This window comes from Macaca nemestrina, chromosome 3 (assembly GCF_043159975.1).
Source record: "Macaca nemestrina isolate mMacNem1 chromosome 3, mMacNem.hap1, whole genome shotgun sequence".
Classification (NCBI taxonomy): Eukaryota; Metazoa; Chordata; class Mammalia; order Primates; family Cercopithecidae; genus Macaca; species Macaca nemestrina.
Genome location: NC_092127.1, coordinates 139,105,269 through 139,128,976, shown reverse-complemented (window position 1 = coordinate 139,128,976; position 23,708 = coordinate 139,105,269). Strand labels below are relative to the sequence as shown.

The following is a 23,708-nucleotide window of genomic DNA, read 5'->3' as shown; positions in this document are numbered from 1 at the left end:
CATAACAAACAAACATACAAAAACAAAACTAATACAAACTCTACACTTTGACTTTGTGCTCCCACTTTTTAACTTTTAGTTGTTTCTATTTGAATCTTATTGTAATATCTATGGCTTGAAAAGTTGTTATGATTATTTTTTATTGGTTTATCATTTAGCCTTTCTACTTAAGAGAAGTTTACACATCACAATTACAGTGTTATATTATTCTGTGTTTTTCTGTGTGCTTACTATTACCAATGAGTTTTGTACCTTTGGATGATTTATTCTTGCTTATTAACATCCTTCTCTTTCAGATTGAAGAACTCCCTTTAGCATTTCTTGTAGGACGGGTCTGGTCTGGTGTTGATGAAATTCCTCATCTTTTGTTTTCTAGAAAAGTGTTTATTTCTCCTTCATGTTTGAAGGATATTTTCACTAGATATAGTATTCTGTGGTAGATGGTTTTTTTCCTTCAACACTTTAAATATGTCATGCCACTCTCTCCTGGCATGTAAGATTTCCACTGAAAAGCCTGCTGCCAGATGTACTGGAGCTTCATTGTATGTTGTTTCTTTTCTCTTGCTGCTTTCAGGATCCTTTATCCTTGACCTTTGGGAGTTTGATTATTAATTGCCTTGAGATAGTCTTCTTTGAGTTAAATCTTCTTGATGTTCTGTAACCTTGTACTTGAATGTTGGTATTTTTCTCTAGGGTTGGGAAGTTCTCTGATACTTTCTCTTTGAATAAACTTTCTACCCCTATCTCTTTCTCTAACTCCCTTTTAAGGCTAATAAGTTAGATTTGCCCTTTTAAGGCCATTTTCTAGATCTTGTAGGTGTGCTTCATTGTTTTCTTTTCTTTTTTATTTTGTTTCCTCTGACTGTATATTTTCAAATAGCCTGTCTTCTGACTAATTCTTTCTTCTGTTTGATCATTTCTGGTATTAAGAGACTCTGATGCATTCTTCAGCACATCAATTGCATTTTTTCAATTCTAATATTTCTGCTTGATTCTTTGTAGTTATTTTAATCTCTTTGTTAAATTTATCTGATAGAATTCTGAATTCTTTTTCTGAGTTGTCTTTAATTTCTTTGAATTTCCTCAAAACAGATATTTTGAATTATCTGTCTGAAAAGTCATATATCTCTGTTTTTTCAGGATTGGTCCCTGGTACCTTACTTAGTTCATTTAGTGAGGTCATGTTTTCCTGGATGGTGTTGATGCTTGTAGATGTACTTTGGTGTCTGGGCATTGAAGTTAGTTATTTGTGGTAGTCTTCACAGTTGAGCTTATTTGTGCCTGTCCTTCTCAGGAAGGCTTTCCAGGTATTCAAAACCCCAAGCCTAATAACGCTGTGGTTTTTGCAGACTCATAGAGGTACTGCCTTAGTGGTCTTGGATAAGATCTAGAAGAATTCTCTGGATTACCACGCAGAGACTCTTGTTCTTTTCTCTTACCTTTCTCCCAAACATATGGAGTTTCTCTGTCTCTCTCCCTCTCTGTGCTGACCCACGTGGAACTGGGGGTGTGGTTATGCAAGCACTCCTGTGGCTGCCAACACTGGGAATGTGATGGGTCAGACCTGAAGTCAGCACTGCACTGAGTCTTGTCCAAGGTCCTTCCCTTCAGAGTGGTGAGATCCCCCAGGTCCTGTGCATGTCCGGACATGCTGTCTGGGAGCCAGGGATTGGAGCCAAATACCTTAGCAGTTTACCTTATGTTCTATTCTACTGCGGCTAAACTGGCAGTCAAACCACAATACAAAGTCCTTCCCATTCTTTCCTCCCCTTTCCAAAGGCAGAGGAGCTTCTCCCTGTGGCACGACCACCACTAGTCCATGGAGTTTCTGCCCTGCCACCACTGATGTTTACTTAAAGCCAAGGGCTCTTTGATTAGCTTGTGGTGAATGTTGCCAGGCCTGGGACTCACCCTTTAGGGCACCCTTTAGGACTCACCCTGGGACTCACCCAAGGGCTCTTTATTTTTATTATTTTAATTTTTATTATTTTTTGAGATAGAGTCATGTTCTGTCACCCAGGCTGGAGTGCAGTGGTGCCATCTTGGCTCACTGCAACTTCTGCCTTCCGGGTTCAAATGATTCTCCTGCCTCAGCCCCCTAAGGACCTGAGACTACAGGCATGCGCCACCATGCCCGGCTAATATTTTTGTTTTGGTTTGGTTTCTTTTTTTTTTTTTTTTTTGAGACAGAGTCTCTCTCTGTCACCCAGGCTGGAGTACAGTGGTGCAATCTCAGCTCACTGCAACCTCTGCCTCCCAGGTGCAAACGATTCTCCTGCCTCAGCCTGCTGAGTAGCTGGGACTACAGGCACACGCCACCACACCTGGCTAATTTTTGTATTTTTAGTAGAGACAGGGTTTCACCATTTTGGCCAGGCTGGTCTCGAACTCCTGACCTCATGATGCCCGCCTCGGCCTCCCAAAGTGCTGAGATTACAGGCATGAGCTACCGCACCCAGCCTATTTTTTTGGATTTTTAGTAGAGACGGGATTTCACCATGTTGGTCAGGCTGGTCTCGAACTCCTGAGCTCAAATGATCTGCCCACCTCGGCTTCTCAAAGTGCTAGAATTCCAGGTGTGAGCCACCATGCCTGGTCCCCAAGGACTCTTTAGTCAGCAGGTAATGAACCCTTCCAGGACTGCATTCTTCCCTTGAAGGCAATGGGTTCCCTTTTGACCCAGGGTGTATCTTGAATTGTTGTCCAGGAGGTAGGTCTTGAAATGGGGACCTCATGACTCCGCCCACTGCCCTACCCTACTGTGGCTGAACTGGTATCTAACATGCAAGACAAAGTCCTTTTTACGCTTTGCTCTCCTCTCCTCAAATGGAAGGAAGGAGTCACTTTTGTTCCTGCAAGCTGCACTGTCTGTGGTTGGGAAAGGGATTGTGCAAGCACTCCCTTAACCACACCAGCTTGGGTCTCCTTAGGTCACATGCCGCCATAGTTTACTGGCTCTAAGCCCAGCCTAGCTTAGAGGAATTGCCTAAGAATTGCAGTCCTTGTGTCCTAGGCTGCCTTTCAAATTTACCTAGGACCCCAGTGCACGTCAGCATGTGGTGGTGAGGCTTGCTGAGAAACTTGAGTTCTGACCACTGAAATGGGCAATTCCCCTCTGACTAGGGCTGGTCCAAATGCTGCCTCTAAGCCCAGCATGGCTTGATTCTCCCCTCTGATGGGGCAGCACTGAATTAAATATAAAGTCCCCCCGTTGCTGTGCTCTCCCTCCCCTACGCAGATCCTCTGCATAGCCACTGCTGGAGGATGGTGAAAGGGGTGGTGTTGGAGATTCAAGACTGTCTCTCCTGCCCTCTTCAATGCCTCCTTCCACCATATGAATTAAAACCAGGTACTATTTTTAATGGTGGAGGGTGTACAGGTTCTTGGCGTCTTGAACAAAGAATTGGACAAAACACACAAACCAAGGAAGGAATGAAGGAATTTATTGAAAATGAAAGTACACTCCACAGTGTGGGAGTGGGCCTGAGCATAGAAACTCAAAAGCCCAGTTAGAGAATTTTTGGGAGTTTAAATACTCCCTAGAGGATTCCATTGGTTACTTGGAGGTATGCCCTATGTAAATGGGGAAAATGAAATAAAGTTACAAAGTCATTTACATCCTGTACCCTAAGGAGAGGATATTTCCTGTCACAGCTGAAGTGTGAATCAGGCTTATGTTCCCTGCCTCCAGACTCTATTTTCCTGCCTCACTATTTTTCACTTGACTTTTGTGGTCTTATGATGGTGCTTTTCTGTGTGCAGATAGTTTTTAAAATTTGGTGTTCCCATCGGGGGTAGCAGGTGTGAGGGAATGAATGGTGTAGGCTTCTATTCCGCCATCTTGCTCTGCCTCCAGCCTCTCCTGTCTTCTTTCTTGATCTACTTCTTCATTTAGTCAAAACACGTCTTTGTTGAATTCTTAATAAACTGTTAAATTCTTAAGAAAGAGATGCATTTTATGAATCTTTGCATGTCTGAGAATGACTCTATTTTACACTCACACTTGATTGATAATTGACTGGGTAAAGTTGAAAGTAATTTCTCTCAATCTTTTGAAGATATTGTGCTTTTGCATTCAGTATCGCTATTGAGATGTGTATCTGGTTCTTGTTCCTTTGTAGATGATTTTTTATTTTTTACTTTCTTGAATTTCATCTTTAACATCTTTTCTTTGTCTCTGAAATGCCACCGTAATGTACTTAGGTATGAATTTTTGTTTTTTCATTCACCGTGCTAGGGACTCAGTAGACCTATTGGTCTGTAGATGTGTGCCTTTCAGTTTGGAGGAATTCGGTTGCATTTTTTCTTTGGCAGTTTCCCTTCTTCTGTTTTTTCAGTTCTGTCTTTCCAAAGTTCCTGTTGGAAACATACTTTCACCTCAGTTAAATCTCTACATCTCTTACTTTTTGTTTCAAAAATTTGTCTACTTTTTCTACCTTTGGAGGACATTTCTTGACTTGCAACATTTCTATTGAATTGAACTTTTTCATTTACAACCATATTTTTAATTTTCATGACCCTTTCTCCTCTCATCACTTCTGTGGCATAGCATCTTATTCTTGCTTTATGCTGATAATGTCTCTTGAATTTCTCTGTAAATACGAGTTTTTGAAGTGTTCTTCTATTCCTTGCATTATCTTTCTTTATTTCCTCTGGTTCTTCTTTTTTTTCTGGGTGTTTGCTTGTTTATTTGATATTGATCTATTTATTACTTTGTGATTTTTCTTCAAGTGTTCAGCAGTTTTTGGTTTTCTGTTTATATTCAAGAATTAGGCAATAAAAAGGCTGGTGGCAAATTCTCTATTCATGGGCAGAACTTGATGGCTTTGCTGTGGGAGGATTAGGTATGGCATCAACTACGTACGGGAGCATCTCCTACAGCATCTCCTGTGCTGGGAGATCCCTCAGTGCCTGATCTTAGAAATCTTTGTGTATTTCTCTGTAGTAGGACGCCTGGAGTTTTGGGTGGTGGTATCTGCTGCCAGGTATTTTAAGTGGGTAGGAGGTAGGGATTGACTTTTTTATGTACAGAATTTCAACCAATTCTCGTGTTTTCGTGTAAAAAATGTATTCCTATCTCCATGTTGAGCTGGAATTAAGATTTGTTTTAGAAGCAGAGTTTTGGTTGTAGAGAATGGATTAAACAGGGTCAAGCTTGATACAGGGAGACTAGTTAAGGTATTCTCGTAACCTACGTGAGAGGTTATTAATTAGGCTTTGAACTGCAGCAGTGAGGGAAGGAAGTAGACATAAAAATGAATTAAAAATATATATAGATTTTTGGAACTTACTAGCTATAAGGAAATGTGTTTCTCTAATGAAGATTAATTTGCATGGCTTTTTTTTCAGAGCAATGAATTGCATGAGAAACAAAAGTTTTATTTGAGGCAGTCAGTCATTGATTTGCAAACAAAACTTCAGGAGATGCAAATGGAGAGAGATGCTATGGCTGACATCAGGTTGGGATTTGTGAAATTATTTTAAAGTCACATATTTTCATTATGTGAAATTATTTTAAAGTTTTACTCTTTGTAGTAAAACTACTTGTGTGAATATGAGTTTTATCAATGTTATTTATTTTCTTTCATTTATTTCACAGACGAAGGGAGAGTCAGTCCCAGGAGGATTTAAGAAATCAGCTTCAAAATACAGTTCATGAACTTGAAGCTGCCAAATGCCTTAAGGAGGACATGCTGAAAGACAGCAACACACAGATAGAGCAACTACGAAAAATGATGCTTAGTCATGAGGGAGTGCTTCAAGAAATCCGGTCAATCCTGGTTGACTTTGAAGAAGCCTCAGGCAAAAAAATATATGAACATGACAGCATGTCTACTCTGCACTTCCGCAGCTTGGGCTCAGCTATTAGTAAAATCCTAAGAGAATTAGACACAGAGATTTCTTTTCTTAAAGGGAGGATATTTCCAGTAAGTGGTGAGAATGCTACTTAAATAATTTTATATTAAAATGCATTAAGAGAATAGCATTAGATGTGTAATTTTTAAAATTCTTAAAATAAGCCAAGTTCTCATTTTTCTGAAATAACAGAAGTTACTTCCACAATAATCTCTCATAATAGGAACTACCTTGGTTTACCTGTATAGCTTCATGAGAGTATAGACAAAGTAAAAGATCTAATAAAATATGGGAATAGAATGTATTTGATTTTAGTATTATTTCTATTTGCATTTAAAGCATTCCTTTAGTTGAAAATATCCAGATTTTCCAAGCCTTATATTTACTAGCAACTAAATCAGGGTCTCTTTCTAAAAACCAGGTAGAGGATCAACTTGAAGCACTGAAATCTGAATCACAGAACAAAATGGAACTACTTCTGCAACAACATCAAGATAGGTAGGTTTCTGACAGGTACGGAAAAGCCTAGTGAAACTAAACCACAGTTTTACAGTGTTTTAGCCACAATTCCAAAATCTAAACCGCTCTGAAACACATACTATTTTTTATAGGTTTATAGGAAACTCATGTTACAATTTTGTTTTCCTGACCCTGGTTAAAATGGTAAGGAGGGTGTTATTCGAGACAATTACAATAGGAGTATTGCTATAGGAGAGAGAGAGATTAAGCTCAGCTTCCAGTACAAGGCCAAATAGAGATTTATAGCCACGGGGCATAGTGAGGGGGTCTGTGGATGGAAAATTACTGAGAAAAGGCATCAAGAGTAGGGGGATTCTTGCTAAACTCAGGCCAAGGGCTTAGATATCAAAGGCAGGGGATGAAGAACTTGACCAGATATCGAGGGTGGGAGGACTAAACTGACTCAGCAAGATTCTTGCTAGGTCTGTGCTAGGCAGGCCAAAGGTTGAGGCATAGTTGAAAAGAGGCCTCAGAAGAGCCTGACCAAAGTTTGGTGAAGGAGACAGTTTTTGTCACTCATTTGTTGGAAAAACCTGACCAGAGCTAATGTAAACCTTTCCATAGTCTATGATTTAGTGTGAATACTTGCAAATTGTTGCATTCATAATATATTTGGTTAATGGGACACTTCTCTACATCTCACTTGGGGTGTCATACAATATATAGTACTTGCAATTTATTGCCATGGTAAACTAAAAAAAAATTCTGAATTCTAAAACTAGCTGACTCCGAAAAGATTTGGATAAAGGATTTTGGACCTGTTGTAGACACTTGTTATTAAAAGAGTAGCATGTACAAAAGCAAAGCAAAATACTAAATTTGAGAGTATTGAAAATCATTCATTTTTAAAATAATTTGTAGGAAAATCTTCTGTATCAAATAACAATCACCACATTCTTTTTATAGGATTGAGCAGTTAATAAGTGAACATGAAGTTGAAATAACAGGACTTACTGAGAAAGCTAGCAGTGCTCGAAGCCAAGCCAATAGTATCCAGAGTCAAATGGAAATCATTCAGTATGTGGTTTAAACTGTTAGTCATTCATCTTCATTTTAGAGTTATTATTTTCATTAACTTTCTGTTCTATAATCTTTTAGAATTTGCTTGGTAAGATTTCATAAGAAAGTAAAACTTTTTTTCTAACATTTAAATGAACAGGAAATATTGCTTAACATAGGTAACATCTGACCATATAAGAAGTATTTTTGCAAGTATTTGGAGCTCCTGGGATTGGCTGTTTTAAGTATTTGTATTAGTCCATTCTTAATACTGCTATAAAGAACTACCTGAGACTGGGTAATTTTATGAAGAAAAGAGATTTAATTTATGCAGAGTTCCACAGGCTTAACAGGAGTCATGAGTGGGAGGCCTCAGGAAACTTACAATTATGATGGAAAGCAAAGGGGAAGCAAGCACATCATACCATGGCAAAGCGAGAGAGAGAGAGTGGGGACGTGCCACACTTTTAAACCATCAGATCTCATGAGAACTCACTATCACGAGAAAATCATGGAGGAAATCTGCCACCATGATCCAGTTACCTCCCACCAGGCCCCTCCCCTGACATGTGGTGATTACAATTCAGATTTGTAATCTCCCAAATATCATGTCCTTCTCACGTTTTAAAATATAATTATTGGCCATGCGCGGTGGCTCATGCCTGTAATCCCAGCACTTTGGGAGGCTGAGGCGGGCAGATCACGAGGTCAGGAGATCGAGACCATCCTGGCTAACACAGTGAAACCCTGTCTCCACTAAAAATACAAAAAATTAGCTGGGGTTGGTGGTGAGCACCTGTAGTCCCAGCTATTCGAGAGGCTAAGGCAGGAGAATGGCATTAACCTGGGAGGCAGAGCTTGCAGTGAGCCGAGACTGCACTGCAACCTGGGCAACACAGCAAGACTCTGTCTCAAAAAAAAAAAAAAATACAATTATCCCTTCTCAACAATCCCCCAGTCTTAACTCATTTAAGCATTAACTCAAAAATCCACAACCCAAAGTCTCATCTGAGACAAGGTAAGTCCCTTCTGCCTATGAGCCTGTAAAATAAAAAGTTTGTTACTTCTGAGATACAATTGGGTTACAGGCATTGGGTAAATGCTCTTATTCCAAATGGGAGAAATAGGCCAAAATAAAGGGGCTGCAGGACCCATGCAAGTCCAAAATCCAGCTGGGCAGTCATTAAATCTTAAAGCTCTAAAATAATCTCCTTTGACTCCGTGTTTCACATACAGGGCACACTGATGCAAGGTGGGGGCTCCCAAGGCCTTGGGCAGCTCTGCCTCTGTTGCTCTGCATTATATAGCCTCTGCGCTGCTTTCACAGGCTGGCGTTGAGTGTCTGTAGCTTTTCCATGTGCACAGTACAAGCTGCCTGTGGATCTACTATTCTGGGGTCTGGAGGATAGTGGCCCTCTTCTCACAGCTCCACTAGGCAGTACCCCAGTGGGGATTCTGTGTGGGGCTTCCAACCCCACATTTCCCCTCCACATTACCCTAGTAGAGATTCCCCATGAGGACTCTACTCCTGCAGCAGACGTCTGCCTGAACATCCAGGCATTTCCATACATGCTATGAAATCTAGGTAGAGGTTCCCAAACCTCAACTCTTGCTTTCTGTGCACCTGCAGGCTCAACACCATGTGGAAGCTGCCTAGTCTTGGGGCTTGCACCCTCTGAAGCAACAGCCCGAGCTGTACCTTGGCTCCTTTTAGCCACAGCTGGAGCTGGAGCAGCTGGGACACAGGGTGCCATGTACTGAGGATGCACAGAGCAGTGGAGTGGGCCCTGGCTCACAAAATCATTTTTCCCTCCTAAGTCACCAGGCCTGTGATGGAAGGGGCTGCCTAAAGATCTCTGACATGCCCTGGAGACATTTTCCCCATTGTCTTGCACCTCGTCTTTACTTATGCAAATTTCTACAGCTTGAATTTGTCCCCAGAAAATGGATTTTTCTTTTCCGTCAGGCTGCAAATTTTCCAAACTTTTACACTGTGCTTCCCTTTTAAACATAAGTTCCAGTTTCAGACCTCTCTTTATGAATACATGTGACTGTATGCTTTCAGAAACAGTCTGGTGACATCTTGAATGCTTTGCTGCTTAGAAATTTCTTCTGCCAGATACCCTGAATCATCTCTGTCATGATCAAAGTTCCACAGATCTTTAGGGCAGGGGCAAAATGCTACCAGTGTCTTTGCTAAAGCATAGTGAGAGTGATCTTTACTCCGGTTCCCAAGAAGTTCCTCATCTCCATCTGAGACCACCTCAGCCTGGACTCATTGTCCATATCACTATCAGCATTTTGGTCACAACCATTCAACAAGTCTCTAGGAAGTTCCAAACTTTCCCTCATCTTCCTGTCTTCTTCTGATCCCTCCAAACTGTTCCAACCTCTGCCTGTTACCTAGTTCCAAAGTTACTTTCATATTTTCAGGTGTCCTTGCCCCACTCTCCTGATACCAGTTTTCTGTATTAATCCATTCTTACACTACTATAAAGAACTACGCAAGACTGGGTAATTTATGAAGAAAAGAAGTTTAGTTGACTCACAGTTCCCCAAGTTTAACAGGAATCATGACTGGGAGACCTCAGGAAACTTACAATCATGGGGAAAGCAAGCACGTCTTACCATGACGGAGCAGAAAAGCAGGGAAGTGCCATATAAACCATCAGATGTTGTGAGAACTCATTCACTAGCATGAGAACAGCATGGGGGAAGTCTGCCCCCACGATCCAATCACCTCCCACCAGGTCCCTCCCCTGACGTGTGGGGATTACAATTTGACAAGAGTTTTGGGTGGGGACACAGAACCAAACCATATCTGTGTGTGTGTGTGTGTGTATGTATGTATATGTGTGTGTGTAATATATATGAATATAAGTAAAATGTGTGCATATGCATAGAAATAATTGTATTTGAGTTGTATGTTAAAACTTTTTATATGGACATTTTCCATCATATACAAAAGTAGAGAGAAAATAGTGTAATGCACTCCCATACAGCTGTCACCCAGCTTCTGCAGTTTACAATATATTTGAGCTGAAGCTTTTGAGTCAATTTTGGAAACTAAAAGACTATTGGCTTAATAATGCCATATAAAATAACTAGTAGTAGTGTCAAAAAGCTAGAATACTCAGGTGTTACTCTTATTCTTAGTTTGCTATTTGCATTTATTCTCCTTCTAAACTCTTCTTAGAGAGCAAGCAAGAAATCAAAACTCTATGTATATGCGTCAGCTCAGCGATCTGGAATCTACTGTTTCTCAGCTACGTTCTGAATTAAGGGAGGCCAAAAGGATGTATGAAGACAAGGTGAGTTTAGGTTTTGCTGCTCTGCTTCTAGAGACTATAATAGCTAGAATCAATATTATGTTATTAATAGTTTATTTGAAAATAAGAAATCAAAGTAATTTCAAATTAAAAGCAGTTTATAAGCTGGAGTAAGAGCATGCTAAATTATATTTTAAACTATAAACAATTTTTATTTAAATTATGTACTCTGATTCATTTTTAGCAAAACATTTTTTGCATAGTTCAAGTAAGTTTCTAAAAAAATGCATTAAAAATAAGACCATCTTAATTATTTTTACTTAGCTAACCTTTAGCAGATACTTCCATACCAGCCAGATCCCCCTGCTACTCAATATTTTTGGGGCCTACCTCCTCTCTTACTTCAACTCCTAACTCTTAATCATTGTGAAGCTAACAAACTGAATTAACTTTAAGAATAATTAAATGAATTAATTACAAAAAACTAATTAGGAAGATAAGTCTTCATCTCTCATCATGTAATTCACTTTAAAACCACATTAATTAATATTTGATACTCTGTTTTTTTTCTTTCACTTTCCATAGCTAATGAGAAGCTATTCAGTATCATTGTCATCTATTTATCCAGAGCTTAGGATTTTGTTCATTTCAATCATTTGTATAACAGTAAGACCCTAAAAAACAAACAAGGAGCTGCCATTAAGAGGAGTGGTGTTCTTCATTCCTTGTAAGAAGGGTGATCACCCAAGGCTGCTTGCGTGGGACAGTCTCGGTTTACACCTGCTAGCCCAGTGTCCTGTTTTATGAATGCTACCTCTCATCTCCATAGTGTCCCCATTTGGAAGATAAAGTCTATATTTAGTCATCCTACCTGTAAGAGACCCTTAGATAGCCATGCAGAAACAATTTACGTACAGTTCTGTCACTTGTAGTCAGTTTCTCACACCTTAGCTATTTGGAGCAGTAGGTTAGAAGAAAGAGAGTATAAGGAAGCTGCCATACACCCTTTATAAAATGAAACCAATTCTATAGGGTAACAGTACATGGAGGAAAGCTCCATATGGGAAGAATTATATATTGCAGCACGAATTCTTCCAGACATTTGCCCTTCTCTGGGCAACCCCTCATTTTAATTATCACTCCAGCCAGCCACAGGAGGGGGCTGTTTCTCCTTGGTTCGAGTATGGAAATAAGATACCTCAACCTTTATCTAAGCTGAGGGTGGAATTTAGACATGACTTTACTAAAGTCTAAGCCATAGAGTAACACAAAACTGTATAATCTCAGTTATAGGTGTGGGTCCTTTACAGCAGTGTCTTCCAAATATTTTCCATTGCTACTCACAGTAAGAAATATAGTTCATCTTATGATCCAATACACACATGCAACTGAAGCAAGATTCATAAAACAATATTTACTCCTATTACATGTGATGCTGGCTATTTTCTCTTCTCTTCAGATGCTGATTTGAAGCTCACTAAATTGATTTCATAATTTATTGGTGGGTTGCAGTTTGAATAACACTGCCTCCTTTTGTAAACCTCCTTGCATAACCCTTAACCTAAATCCTTGTGGCAGTGTTATTTCAACCAGTGCCACCTCTGAGCAACCTTAAGGGACCTTAGACCGCTTAAAGGGTACACTCGACAAACAAAAGGTCAGAGAGGAGCATATGCTTTTCTCCACCTCTCTGAAGCCTGCTTTTTGTGTTCTAGTTTCTTTTCTCAGGACAAGCTTTTCCCCTGATGATTGATAGCAGTCTGGGCAGACCAAGCCTATACCAAAAGGTCATGACCGCACCCTGCAGACAACAGCAGGAGGGGCTGATTTCAGTGCACCATGGGGTGGGAGGGTGCTTTTTCACTTGGGTCTAGTGGAGGTAGCCACTCTGGCAGAAGTGAGAGCTGACATTCTGACAGTGAGAGAGGAAATAAGAGAGCTATTGTGTTACAGTCCATTATAGTAATGCATATTCATGAATAATCACAAATCATTTTGGAAAAATTAAGTACCCATTGTCTATTGACAAACTTTATGAAAAGCCACCAAAGTACTAAATAAAGCTCAACTCACCTGTGGTTTCTTACATGATTGGTAACTGGTATAGCTTTCCATTATACTGTTGTTTGGAAAAATTATCCTTTCAGAAGCTTCACCCATTGTTTGCTAATTTGCATTTGGCCCAATATATAGTATCATGCTGATTTGGACATAATTGGGAAATTTTTTCACAAATACTGAAATATCCATCTAAAATATATAAAAAGAATTTCTAAGTTTTTATAAGCATTTAAATCTCTGGCATTATAGAAGCACAAGATCCAGATGAATGACTGCAAGCTTTTTACATGAATGTTTTGGAGTCATATAGATACAAACATGATATTAGAATCATTCTGTGATTTTGCTCTAACGTAAATAGTGGCTCAGCAAGAATTTTTGACAGTCTTAAATAGTAAACAGCTAACGGAAATAAGGAGGGCATATCAGCTTCATTAGTTTTAGTAAATCACTGAGATTTATAATACACCACAGTGACCCTAAATAGAGTTGGCACCTAGTTGATGGTTAACTAGACTGTCTTAACAGTAACTCCCTTTGATTTGGTCAGGGAGCACTCAGAGATGACTGCCATGTAAATATAGCTAAGTACACTCTGGCCTAAGGTGACGTTAATTACATGGTGTAGCTGAGCAAGGAAAATCAAACAAGTGAATAACAAGGATTTCACTTGAGATCATAAAAAATTGTATTGTTATAAAATGTTTTTGTTATAATGAATTGAATATAAAATCTAAAAACAAATTATTCTGCTTAATTTTTATTTTCACGCGACTTGACATTGCTAAAGCTTATTAAAACCTTAAAATCTATTTTTCTCTGTTGCTTCAGTGCATATTTTGGTATGTACTATTCAAATAACAACAAGGAAAAATATCAAAGGAAATAATACATAAAAGCTGTGATTAAAATGAAATTCATGGCCAGGTGCAGTGGCTTACACCCATAATCCCAGCACTTTGGAAGGCTGAGATAGGAGGATCACTTGAGCCCAGGAGCTTGAGACAAACCTGGGCAACATAGTGGAACTCTGTCTTTACAAAAATAAAAACAAAAATAAAAAGTTAGCTGGGCATGGTAGCGTGAGCCTGTAGTCCTCACTACTAGAAAGGCTAAAATGGGAGGATAGCTTGAGGCTGGGAGATTGAGGCTGCAGTGAGCAATGATCACACCACTAACTTTAGCCTGGGCAACAGAGTGCAACCCTGTCTCAGAAAAAAAAAAAAAAAAAAAAGTGAGATTTGTGTGAAAGGAAACTAATAAAGGTGTGTTGATATTAAACATCAACATGTTTTATGAGGGGCAGTATTAGTATTTTCTCCCGAGGTCAGATTTCTTCATTTTAGAAAGTGTTTTTACTTTTAAAAATTGATGACATGGCGGTCTAAACAAAACTTTTCCAACTAGAATGCATAAATTAAGAGAAAACTTGTTTTGGAAGTTAATATTTCTCTTCAGATTAACACAATTATTTTATGCTGGTAAACATAGAAATTGTACTTCAAAAAAAAATGTGAGATGTAGCTTTTGTAGCTTACAAAAGTGTTTTACTGTAATGCTGTTTTCTATTCTTCTCTTTCCATTTTAGGAGAACCTCCAGAATTCCCCTTTACGAATTTGGACCAGTAGAAGCTGTCACTATTGGCTCTGTAGATTTGGCTTTACTCTTAACTTTCGCTTTTTGACAACAAAAATACCTCATGATCTTGATTCAACGTTTATTTTTACTACTTTGAAAGCAGTTGGGGCTGAATTTTCTATTAAAAAAGTGATAATTTAGTAGCACTGGCTAGAGCTATATATACTGTGCAGGAAGATTCTGTGCAAACCTCTGCATAGTTCTGCCAATGCACCGCCATGCTGGCCTGTAGCATCCCTTATTACTCCATAGCTGTGTCTTTTTGAGCACAGAAAAACAGAAAACACCACCACCAACAGACAAACCAAACCTCATGTGATTTGATATGATTGGCAATATCTCTAAAATCAATGTGAGATTAGAATGAAATCCCAATACTCATTTGTCCAGTAATCCAAACCAAAAAGTGCATTCATAGATGGTGAAAGGGAAAACCAGTGCTACTATGTAAAAATAAAAGAAAAAGAAAAAAATCTTTAATACATCTCAGATGTCAATATTTATTCTGGATATTTTAAAAGGCTTTTCTTTATAGTGTTTTTTACAGCTGTTTATATCGACTCAGCTGCTACTTCAATGGTTTTCCCTTTCACTCTCTATCTTTTTAATTGATTAATATAAATATTTTTACTCTAAAAAGTGAAAGGTAAAAGCAGAGCTATAGCAGCTGAGTCAGTACTGACAACCACAAAACAAATGTTCCTGCAGGGGGCTGGAGGAACTTCTTATACTTAATAAACAGATGGAAAGATAAGACTTGGCACTTTTCTCTTTCTTTGTTTTTTTAATTTGGTCTCATGTCAAGTTTGATGTTATGAAATGATTATCCAGAAGTTTTTTTTTTAAGTGAAAGCAGACAAAAGAGAAAATCTTAATTTAAGCTTTTAAAGCATATATACAAATTATTTTCTTTGCTCAAGGATAGAAATGGTTTATGCCAGGCTAGGAGTAGAAAACATTTATTTTAATCATATGATTAATTCAAATTGGAAATGTTCTTGTTGAATTTATAGCTCAAAAGACAGGTGGAAAATAAATTATTTCAGCTTTATTAATACTGTTCTCATGGAAAAAAAAGTACTAGAATTGAAAGGAACATGAGAGATCATCTAGAATACTCTTTCCAATTATAGATTAAAAAAATGGAAACACAGAGAAGTTATGTAACAGAAACTAGACAAGAACCTAAGGTGTTTGGCTCTCTGGCTGATCATGTTGCCTGTCGGATCATGTTCATGTACCCATTCCTTGCCAGGCAAAATGATAACTGTGTAACAGTAACGTTTGTGGTTCTTCCCCTTACTGTATTTACTAAGTGTGTACTGATTTAGTCTTTCCTGATAATAATAAAAGTGAAGAGATTTTATCAACTGATATTGTTCCTTCATTTTTCTTAGGAAGTTACCTGTGTTACAGAGCTTGAATTTTTATGGGGCTTTTTCATTTATTTTCCTATATATGCCCCAAAAGGAGCACAAGAAGTCCTTTTTTGTTTTTTCTGAGAGAGAGTGTCTCACTCCGTTGCCAAGGCTGGAGTGCAGTGGCACGATCATGACGCACTACAGCTTCAAACTCCCAGGCTCAAGCGAGCCTGCCACCTCAGCCTCCTGACTAGCCAAAACTACAGGCATGCACCACCATGCCATGCTAATTTTATTTTTATGTTTGTAGAGATGGGGTCTCACTATGCAGCCCAGGCTGGTCTCAAACTCCTGGTCTCAAGTGATCCTCCCACCTCGGCCTCCTAGAAAGTACTTTATTGGATTATTAAAGTCTAGGAATACATTTTAGACAGTAATCTAATATTTTATGTGTACCTAATTCTTGTGAACTACTTTTTATACTTAGCATGCAGCCAGATACAAAGTCAGTTTAGGAATATAGCCAATATAAATATTAAAGTCTATATTCTGATTTCTGTAGGTAAATGGGAAACTGATAGTCCTGTATTAGTACTTTCTTAGTCATATATGTATATGTAGATATATATATATAACTTCTATTATTTGATTATTGTTAAAGAGAGACACGTGTATATGTTTGTATAGATAATATAATCCAATATGTGTTGAATAAGTGAAGATCTTTAAAAATAAATAATAGTAAAACTAGAAAGTTGTCAAGAAAAAGTTAGTCTTAGTCAAATGTTCTCTAGTTAAGAAAGTTTTATCATAGTACATCATCCAAACCAGGTTTTATTATTGACAGTAGATTGGAAACCTACTACATAGACACCTTAAAGGTAAGAAGGAATATGTAGCATTTATGCAGATGTGAAAGATTTCCTATTACTAGAAAGTAGATGATAAAATAGTAATGGTAGATACCTAGTTAAAGATAAGGTATCACCATATAACTAAGTATCAACATGTTCTCATTGCTTTAATATCTTATTATCTAAGTTATGATATTGTGTGGGTCAGCTAAAATATAAACCCTTAGTCTCCACAGTCTGAGATCCTAGCCTGTTAGTATACACTGAACCTAGACATTAAGAGCTATAGAGGCCGGGCACGGTGGCTCACGCCTGTAATCCCAGCACTTTGGGAGGCCGAGGCGGGTGGATCATCTGAGGTCAGGAGTTCGAGACCAGCCCGGCCAACATGGCAAAACCCCATCTCTACTAAAAATACAAAAATTAGCTGAGCGTGGTGGTGGGGACCTGTAATCCCAGCTACTTGGGAGGCTGAGGCAGGAGAATCATTTGAACCCGGGAGGTGGAGGTTGCAGTGAGCTGAGATCGTGCCATTGCACTTCAGCCTGGGTGACAGGGCAAGACTCCATCTCAAAAAAAAAAAAAAAAGAACTATAGAAATGCTATTAACAGTGATGCATTTTATGGCATGTGTCATAGAAATGCATATTTAAACAGATCAAACAGCTGCCTTGTTGGAATAAAATGCACTTTAACATCCTCTAAAATTGGTACTTTTATTCCCATTTTACATTAATAGTTGAACAGAATGAGGGTTAGAATGGTTAAATAAATTGTCTGACTGTAAATATAAATATATATAAATTCATCCTTTCAAAAAGTAGTGAATATAAAATAATGACAATAGCTAATAACTTGTTACCACTCATTCTTTTATATTCAATGCCTTTTATTATCAAAACTTTGATATTCTGAAGCAAAATAGCTCTTCTAAGTATAATACAGTTTATTTGTGTAGGCTCTGCAGCATGTAAATTATGCCATATCAAGCTTCCTTTTTTTTTTGAAACAGTTTTGCTCTGTCACCCAGGCTGGAGTGCAGGGACGCAATCATGGCTTACTGCAGCCTTAACCACCCAGGCTCAAGCAGTCCTCCCACTTTAGCCTCCCAAGTAGCTGGAACCCCAGGTGTGCACCACCATGCCCAGCTAATCTTTAAAAAAACATTTTTTGTGGAGATGGGGTTTCCCTATTTTGCCTAGGTTGGTCTTGAACTCCTGGGCTCGAGGGATCCTCCTGTCTTGGCCTCCCAAAGGATTACAGGCATAGGCCAACCCTCAAGCTTTCTTAAATACCAAATTATAGAACATGTCTTCACAGAAGATAAATCTTGAATAGTATGAAAACAGGAGATGGATGTATTACAGGCAATTCCCAAATTCAACAGTACTAAATATTTCATTTTGTCTAACTTCCCTGGCTAAATACAGCATAGATTTTCTTTAAAAAAACAAAAAACCAAAAAAAAAAAAAAAAAACAACTTCACAAAACACATCACAATACACTTTTTTTTTTTTTTTTTGAGATGTAGTTTCACTTTTTCACCCAGGCTGAAGTGCAATGGCATGATCTTGACTCACTGCAACTTCTGCCTCCCGGATTCAAACAGTTCTCTTGTCTCAGCCTCCCAAGTAGCTGGGATTACAGGTGCCCGCCACCGCACCTGGCCAATTTTTGTATTTTTAGTAGAGACAGGGTTTTGCCGTGTTGGCCAGGCTGTTCTCAAAATCCTGACCTCAAGTGATCCACCTGCCTTGGCCTCGCAAAGTGCTGGGATTACAGGTGTAAGCCATTGCACCCAGCCTCACAATAAACTTTTATTTTTGTTCTCAAAATAATACCATTTGTTTTCCAAAGTCTGTATTTATTTTATATTACCCACTGTCATAATCAGGCACTGTTCAATTTTTACTTTCCTTTCAGATAGAAGAGCTGGAAAAGCAGTTAGTCCTTGCCAACTCAGAGCTAACTGAAGCCCGGACAGAGCGTGATCAATTCAGTCAGGAATCTGGAAATTTAGATGATCAACTTCAAAAGCTGTTGGTAAGATTATGCTTTAAAATATGAATAAGATGAATTCTGGCAAGTTTTTCACCAAAATATATCGCAAAACTTGTTTCCTTTATAAAATTACCAACTTATAAAATATTTGTGCATACATGCAACAGATTATTTTAGACACAATTCAAGTTTTGCATATAAAACATATTCTGTATACTTAATTTTTTTCTTAAGCAGAGCTATTACAGTATTAGGTGAAGGAGATCTTGACATAGTCATAGTCTTTCAAGTAGATACCATATTCCATTAAATTGAAGTCGTGTCACATGTTCATTTTAAGGCCAAATAACATTCAAAACACATACAAATTGTGTATATAGAAATTTGGAATGGACAGTTAGGTGAAGTTGTTTTAAAAGAAAAGGACAGTATGATGGTGCTCATAATGAAGCAACTCTGTCCTCTGTTGGAGGAACTATAGGATGAGATTTTAGGAAAGGAAATGTTTGGAACCCCCTTTTGTGGTATTAGTGGTATAACAGAATAAATTTCTCAGCTTACCAAACCCCATTCCAGGGAATTGTGCTCTTTGCTATTAAAGCCATCCTTCGCAGGCTGACAAGGGTTAGATGAGCTGAGGTAAGGATAGAACTGAGAGCTGTGTAGAGAAGCTCTTAACCTTGGCATAATTCTTCAGTGCTTTACCTAACATTTGCATGTTTTTCAGTGTTCTCCTATCTAATTTGAAAATCTTGGAGACTGAATGTCTGAAAGATCCTCAAACCTGGCCTCCCTTTTCATTCTTACCGTCACCACCCCTCTTTCAACCCTTCATTACTCATCGCCTGGAGCACGGCAGTCTCCTTATTGATGTTCCCAACTCCAGTTTTTCTCCTCTTCACTCCTTCCTGTAAAGGGCTGCCGCATACATCTCTCTAAAATATAGCTCCAGTGATGTCACTCTTCAACTCAAAATTACTTTCTCTGTAAAATCAGACACCTTCCCTTTCAGTACTGTTCATGATCCATAACCCTGCTAACCTTTCCGATCCTTTCTCTCTACCTGGACCCAGTGCACCATGCAAACACACAGGCCCCTTTCCTGTCCCTTCTTCCTAATCTCTGCATCTTCAGGTCTAACTCAAATACTATCCTGAAGCATTTTGATCCCTTTAGTGAGATTCTGTCTGTTATTCCCTATCTTTGTCCTTTTAATGAAAAACCACTTCCAGTTACTTATGTCTGTCTTAACTTTCTCTTGGATCATAAGTCATTTGAGCATAGATGGATCTTTGTTTTTACTAGTCTGACTGTAGAGTTTTTGCTCCTGTTCAACACTATGTATTTTTTAAGCAACTGAAAAGGGAGGTAATTCTATTCACAGCCCAGATGCTACTCCAATTCCAGTACCAGCCACTATTCTGCCATTTCTCCATTACTTATCATTTTTCCTGTATGCTTTTGAGCATTTCTTTGTTATAGGAGCATACTTGATGTGAGGTATAATGTCTTTCTTAGAAAATGCAAGACTTCAAAACAGGACACTTTTAAAATCTACTGTATTTTCCTTTTCATTGTGTATTATTTGAGTTCTAGTCCCTCGAGATAGACTTGTAATGCTAGAAATTTTAAGCAAAATGTTAACTTATTTTTCTTGGAAATAATTGCTCTTAAGCCATTAAAAAGGAATCAGATTCCAAAATCAAAGGTGTCTGAAATCACATAAAAACTCCAAATGTGATATAAACACAATATGTTTTATCTTAATTATTTAATAGCAGGGAGGAAAAAAGCATTCCTCTCTTTTTTTAGGCTGATCTACACAAAAGGGAGAAGGAGCTGAGTCTGGAGAAGGAGCAGAATAAGCGTCTGTGGGACCGAGACACAGGCAACAGCATCACCATTGACCATCTACGGCGGGAACTGGATGACCGGAACATGGAGGTTCAGCGCCTGGAAGCCCTGCTCAAGGCCTTGAAGAGCGAGTGTCAGGGCCAGATGGAGCGGCAGGTCAGTGCCTGCACAGGCTGTGCCATCACCAAACAATCTCTTCTGGGGGAAAAATATATTTTATGTTTAAATAGAGCTTTTTATTTTTAACATATATGGACCTAAAATGGCTCCTAAAATAAAGCTATGGATTCTGTGAGCAATTTATGAAAACCTGACACTTATTTTTTATTTTATTTTATTTTTTGTTTATTTATTTATTTATTTTTAGATCGCACCTCCCTCTGTCACCCAGGCTGGAGTGCAGTGGCGCGATCTCGGCTCACTGCCACCTCTGCCTCCAGGGTTCAAGCGATTCTCCTACCTTAGCCTCCCAAGTAGCTGAGATTACAGGTGCATGCCACCACGCCCAGCTAATTTTTTGAATTTTTAGTAGAGATGGGGTTTCACCATGTTAGCCAGGATGGTCTTGATCTCCTGACCTCATGGTCTGCCCACCTCAGCCTCCCAATGTGCTGGGATTACAGGCATGAACCACTGCGCCCAGCCCACATATGTGTGTGTGTGTGTGTGTGTATATTTTTTTTTTTTTTTTTGAGACACAGTCTTACTTTATTGCCCAGGGTGGAGTGCAGGGCCACAATCTCAGCTCACTGCAACCTCTGCCTCCCGGGTTCAAGCAATTCTCCTGCCTCAGCCTCCCAAGTAGCTGGGATTACAGGCATGCACCACCACACCCAGCTAATTTTTGTATTTTTAATAGAGATGGGGTTTCACCATGTTGGCCAGGCTGGTCGTGAACTTCTGACCTCAGGTGATACACCTGCCTTGGCCTCCCAAAGGGCTGGGATTACAGGCATGAGCCACCGTGCTGGGTTATATATATATATATACACTAATTAAACTAAATGTGTCAAGCTTTATCTCACTTGTACATTTTGAAAAACTAAACTCCTATCCAATTGCCTTTTCACTTTTACCTAAAACTTGGTAACCTAATAATTGCTTATTTCTGCTGCATAGAAGCATCAAATTATTGGGCAGCCTGAGGAGCAACAGGGTTGAAGGTTTCTAACAGATTTTTTTGCTTTATTTTTCTCCCAAAAGAGACTTTCCTCTCTTCCCCTGAGCCTCAGCACTGATTGAGACTGATGAGTGCATTCCATTCTGGTGCACCCACCAATAGCAAAACATGGAAATGCCTTCTTAATAGCAGTGTACTTTCTGTGCTAGGAGTACATGGTTCTAATGCTAGTTACTGCTACAGGGACATAAAAAGCATCCCATAAAAGTGTAAGCTTCTCAGAATGTGAAAGCAAACCAAGGGACCAGTCTTGCCTTAGACCCAGGCAAAGCCATTAACCTACTCTCTGGCTTAACCTGGGCAAGAAGAAAGATGAAAGGACCAACTAGAAGTCAGAATTTTCAGCTTTTCCAAACAAGGATCAGAGAATATGAATGTGTGTGTGGATAAAAGCCATTATTCATTTTTTTTTCCTCAGAGGTAGAATTAAAGGTAAAGTTGGAGGGAAATTAAAAGTAAAGAGGTAGTTATTGTAAATTCTACCACCCTTCCCCCCATTGCCAGGGTTATCTTAATCTAAATCAGTACAGAAAACATCCACAGAGGAAACTTCCCAAGACCACACTCTAGAACACCATCATGGAGGAGCATTATTATTTAATTAAGCCATCTCCACCTTGGTCTAATTAGCGTATGTCAGTCTTACATATGTTACAAGAGCTAGAGTTCTGATAGCAAAATGATTGAGTTAATTTAACTAGACATGGTTGGGTACAGTGGCTCATGCCTGGAATCCCAGCACTTTGGGAGGCCGAAGCGGGAGATCACTTGAGGCTGGGAATTTGAGAAGACCAACCTGGGGAACATAGTGAGACCCCTATCTCTTAAAAAAAAAAAAAAAGATCTTACTAAACATTGCCTAATTCATTATTTCATGCTTTTAAGTTAACTTGTATCTCTCGAGGTTGCCTATACCTATCCTCCCAAATCTATGAAATTCTCTTTTCTTTAACAATCAGATGGCAGCAATTCAAGGAAAGAATGAAAGTCTAGAAAAAGTATCTTCCCTGACTGCTCAGCTTGAATCCACCAAAGAGATGCTGCGCAAAGTAGTAGAAGAGTTGACAGCCAAGAAGATGACTCTGGAGAGCTCAGAGAGGACAATATCAGACCTGACCACTTCTCTCCAGGAAAAAGAGAGAGCCATCGAGGCTACCAATGCAGAGATCACAAAGCTCCGCTCCCGGGTGGACTTGAAATTGCAGGAGCTGCAACACTTGAAAAATGAAGGGGATCACCTCAGAAATGTGCAGACAGAATGCGAGGCCCTCAAACTGCAGATGACAGAGAAGGACAAGGTGATCGAGATTCTGCGACAGCAGATTGAGAACATGACGCAGCTGGTGGGCCAGCATGGACGAACTGCTGGAGCTATGCAAGTAGAAAAAGCTCAACTGGAGAAAGAAATTAATGATAGGCGGATGGAACTAAAGGAACTTAAGGTCTGTAGAGTTTTTTTGTGGTTTAACTTCTGAAATATCATTTCTCTTATGACAGATATGACCTGTACTGGAAAGTGGTTCTTGGTATCTGTGGACACCCTGAAACTGTTGGAAGGTGTTTGTTTCTATGTGTATATGTGTGTTTTTGTGAGAAAGGATAAATACTTTTATCAGATTACAGAAGGAGTGGATGACTCGAAAACGGCTCAAAATCATGGGTACAAGAGAAAAAAGATCAGAAAATCTATTAAGTCTTTCCTGATACCACAGTTTGAAGTATTTTCTCCCTCTTCAGACAGACCTAAATTTGAACCCCGTCTCTCACTGCTTAGTTACGGTGAAACACTGGACTGTGTGCTGAATCTTGGCTTCTATATCTGATAAACAAAACCAAACCAAAAAGTAAACAAAACAAAAAACCCCCAACAACCTGTTGGGTTACTGTGAGGCTTAAATCAGAAAATATATATCAAGGAATGAGCCTATTAATAGTTTCTGGCTATTTAAGAATTTAAAATTTAAATAACTTAATAATTTAAAATTTAATAAATATTAGTTTCTTTCCCCTGTTTTGGTCTCCTTCTGAACTTTCTCATACTTTATTTGTACCTGGTAAAACCTGGTTCACATTCTATATTGTCGTATCTGTGTGTGTGTGTGTGTGTGTCTGTG

At 38.9% G+C, this 23,708-nt stretch overlaps 1 protein-coding gene across 11 annotated transcripts in view; it reads left to right on the top strand.

Annotated features, from left to right (window-relative positions):
- Window positions 1-23,708, top strand: part of LOC105477257 (coiled-coil domain containing 158) — a 116,689-nt gene that overhangs the window by 31,240 nt on the left and 61,741 nt on the right. For 10 of the 11 annotated variants that reach the window (XR_011621250.1, XM_011733677.3, XM_011733676.3 and 7 more), the window contains 8 exons: window positions 5,350-5,459; window positions 5,600-5,927; window positions 6,278-6,354; window positions 7,282-7,392; window positions 10,571-10,685; window positions 18,483-18,602; window positions 20,373-20,570; window positions 22,554-23,036. Coding sequence is in view for 10 of the 11 variants with exons in the window: in XM_011733677.3 (XP_011731979.1) it covers window positions 5,350-5,459; window positions 5,600-5,927; window positions 6,278-6,354; window positions 7,282-7,392; window positions 10,571-10,685; window positions 18,483-18,602; window positions 20,373-20,570; window positions 22,554-23,036 (1,542 nt within the window). In the remaining variant the exon portion in view is untranslated. The remainder of the gene's footprint in view (window positions 1-5,349; window positions 5,460-5,599; window positions 5,928-6,277; window positions 6,355-7,281; window positions 7,393-10,570; window positions 10,686-18,482; window positions 18,603-20,372; window positions 20,571-22,553; window positions 23,037-23,708) is intronic. The other variant, XM_011733683.3, reaches the window with a different exon arrangement.